The following is a 2207-nucleotide window of genomic DNA, read 5'->3' as shown; positions in this document are numbered from 1 at the left end:
GGTGCCACCCCTCCCTGCCCAGCGCAGCCAGACACCTCACCGTTCTCCGTGGTGGACAGGAGGCACATCAGGCGCAGGCTCTCGATGGGGGACACCTGCGTGGGAGCAGGCGGTGAGCCACCCGCAGCCCCCGCATCCCCACAGCAGGACAGGGCGGCCAGAGCAGCCCGTCCCTCCAGCTCGGTGCGGTCTCACCTGCCGGTCAATGTGCTCCTCTATGAAGCTGGTGCTCTCACGGATGTCGAAGCCCTCCAGCAGAGCTATGGCAGGGGAAGAGGCAGCGTCACTTTGCCCACCCCCAGGGCTCTCGCCAGCTAACTGACCTGGAGCCTGGGCTCAGCCTCCCTCCCTGAGCCCCAGGGAATGGGGCAGGCTTGTGATGCTGGGCCTCCTACCCCACCACGCACCAGCTCTCTGAGGATGTGGCTTGGCCCCATTTAGGATCTCAAGACCCACCCCAATACAAATGGTCTGGAAGGACTGTGGTCATGCAGGGGGCACCCGAGTGTGAGGCTGCCCAGGCCTGGGGCAAGTGGGTCGGAGCAGAGTGGAGAAGCGAGGATTGAGATGGGGGTAGCAACAGATGTGGGACAGGAAACAGCACTCACAATGTTCAGCCTTGATCATCTCCTGGAAGTCCTGCTTGGTTTTCTTTTTCATGATGGACTCGCAGGCACCAATATCTGCACAGCCAAGAGAGATGGCCACTTTGGAGGAGTAACAGGCTCCGCATACAGCTTGTCCCCCCAGCCCCACTGCGGACACTTGCATGAACTAACAGCCCCTGCTACCCTGCCCACTGCTCAGATCATCTGCCCCTCCTGGGGACTAGCAGGGCCCTTCAACCCCCACTGCTTTCCCCGGGGCCCAGGCACCCACTGCAACGGCCAAGGGCCTCTCCCTCCCCGTCATCCCAGCCCCGGCTCCTACGCAGGCTCAGCAGGCGATGCTCTTGCTTTAGTCCCTTCAGTTCCTGGGAGACAAAGTTCTTCATCTGCTTGATGTCCATGCTGCGGCGCCGCTGCAGAAGAAAAAGCATCCGGGGAGGTGATCGGGCTGCGGAGGGACGGCACCGCGGGCGTCCCACACACTGGGGTGATACTCACATCATACTGTGCCTGCAGGTTACGCGACTTCTGGCTCAGGAAGCCGAACACGCTGGAGAAGTGCTCATTCCGAATCTGACTGAAGACCTGCAGAGAGCACAGCAGCAGTCAGCACCGGACCCCACGCTCCCCTGTGCCAGCACAGGGCCTGGCCAGCCACAGCCCCCAGCACCGCAGTACCCGGAGCTGATGCTTGCCAGCAGCCTGAACAGCAGTGAGACAAGGTGGTATTCCCGCCGGGGACGTCAGTACCCCAAAATTCCGACCGGCCAGCATGACACACCCCTGCACGCAGGGACTCTGCCGACTACAGGAGCTGAGCTGCACCTGCAGACCGTGTTTCTCTGGTCTGTATACCCCAACTCATCCCAACCTGCACTCTGAGGCCCAGCAGCACCTGGCCACCCCCTACTCAGGCTTAGGGGAGGAAATGCCCCGCTCAGCCTCCTCCCGGTGCCACCTGGGCACAGAGCACAGCGGGACCCGCTTCCCCTGAGGCACGTGAGCCACTCACTTTGTCCTGGGCATTGAGCAACACCTTAATACTCTTGTCAGAAGAGGTGACGTCTGGCCCAAAATCCACGCTCCCTGCAGAGAAGGATGAAGAGCTCTTTGCCCCAGCACTAGTGACATCCCAGCACATGTCGTCAGCCCTGCTGCAAAAGGCAGCAGAGACAGGTGGTGCCCACCCAGCCACTCGGTGAGACCAAGGGCTGTCCTCATGGACAGCCTCCAGCAGCACCCCACACTGGGACTGTCCCCGCGGGGAACAGCGTTGGCTGCAGCACACACGCCCTGGGTCTGATGATGCCAGGCACAAACCCTAGAGACTCTCCCTACGTGGGTACGGAGCCCCGCGCCGCCCCGTTGCCTCCCCAGCCACCTACCGCACTTGATGCGGAAGGTGTCGTCCACCAGCCCCTCATACACCACCTGGGAGCACAGCGCCGTCACGTAGTCCGTGTCTGCAACGAGAGCCGGTGCCCAGGCTGCCCTCCCGCTCCTCCCCTGCCTTGCCCTCGCTGCCTGCCCTCCCTGCCCAGCCTCGACCACCGCAGCCAGACACCCCACGCCTCCTGCTGCTCCCTGCAACCAGCACAG

General features: G+C 62.8%; 1 protein-coding gene across 1 annotated transcript in view; it reads right to left on the bottom strand.

The window, feature by feature from the left end:
• Nucleotides 1-2207, bottom strand: part of VPS33B (vacuolar protein sorting 33 homolog B (yeast)) — a gene marked incomplete at both ends in the record, with an annotated part of 6835 nt that overhangs the window by 2367 nt on the left and 2261 nt on the right. The window contains 7 exons of the mRNA XM_009582448.1: nt 41-95; nt 196-260; nt 609-683; nt 931-1021; nt 1107-1193; nt 1621-1694; nt 1994-2071. Of these exons, the coding sequence (XP_009580743.1) occupies nt 41-95; nt 196-260; nt 609-683; nt 931-1021; nt 1107-1193; nt 1621-1694; nt 1994-2071 (525 nt within the window). The remainder of the gene's footprint in view (nt 1-40; nt 96-195; nt 261-608; nt 684-930; nt 1022-1106; nt 1194-1620; nt 1695-1993; nt 2072-2207) is intronic.

This window comes from Fulmarus glacialis, unplaced genomic scaffold (assembly GCF_000690835.1).
Source record: "Fulmarus glacialis isolate BGI_N327 unplaced genomic scaffold, ASM69083v1 scaffold18877, whole genome shotgun sequence".
Classification (NCBI taxonomy): Eukaryota; Metazoa; Chordata; class Aves; order Procellariiformes; family Procellariidae; genus Fulmarus; species Fulmarus glacialis.
Note: the sequence above shows the minus strand (reverse complement) of the source record. Positions and strands in the feature narration are given on the sequence as shown.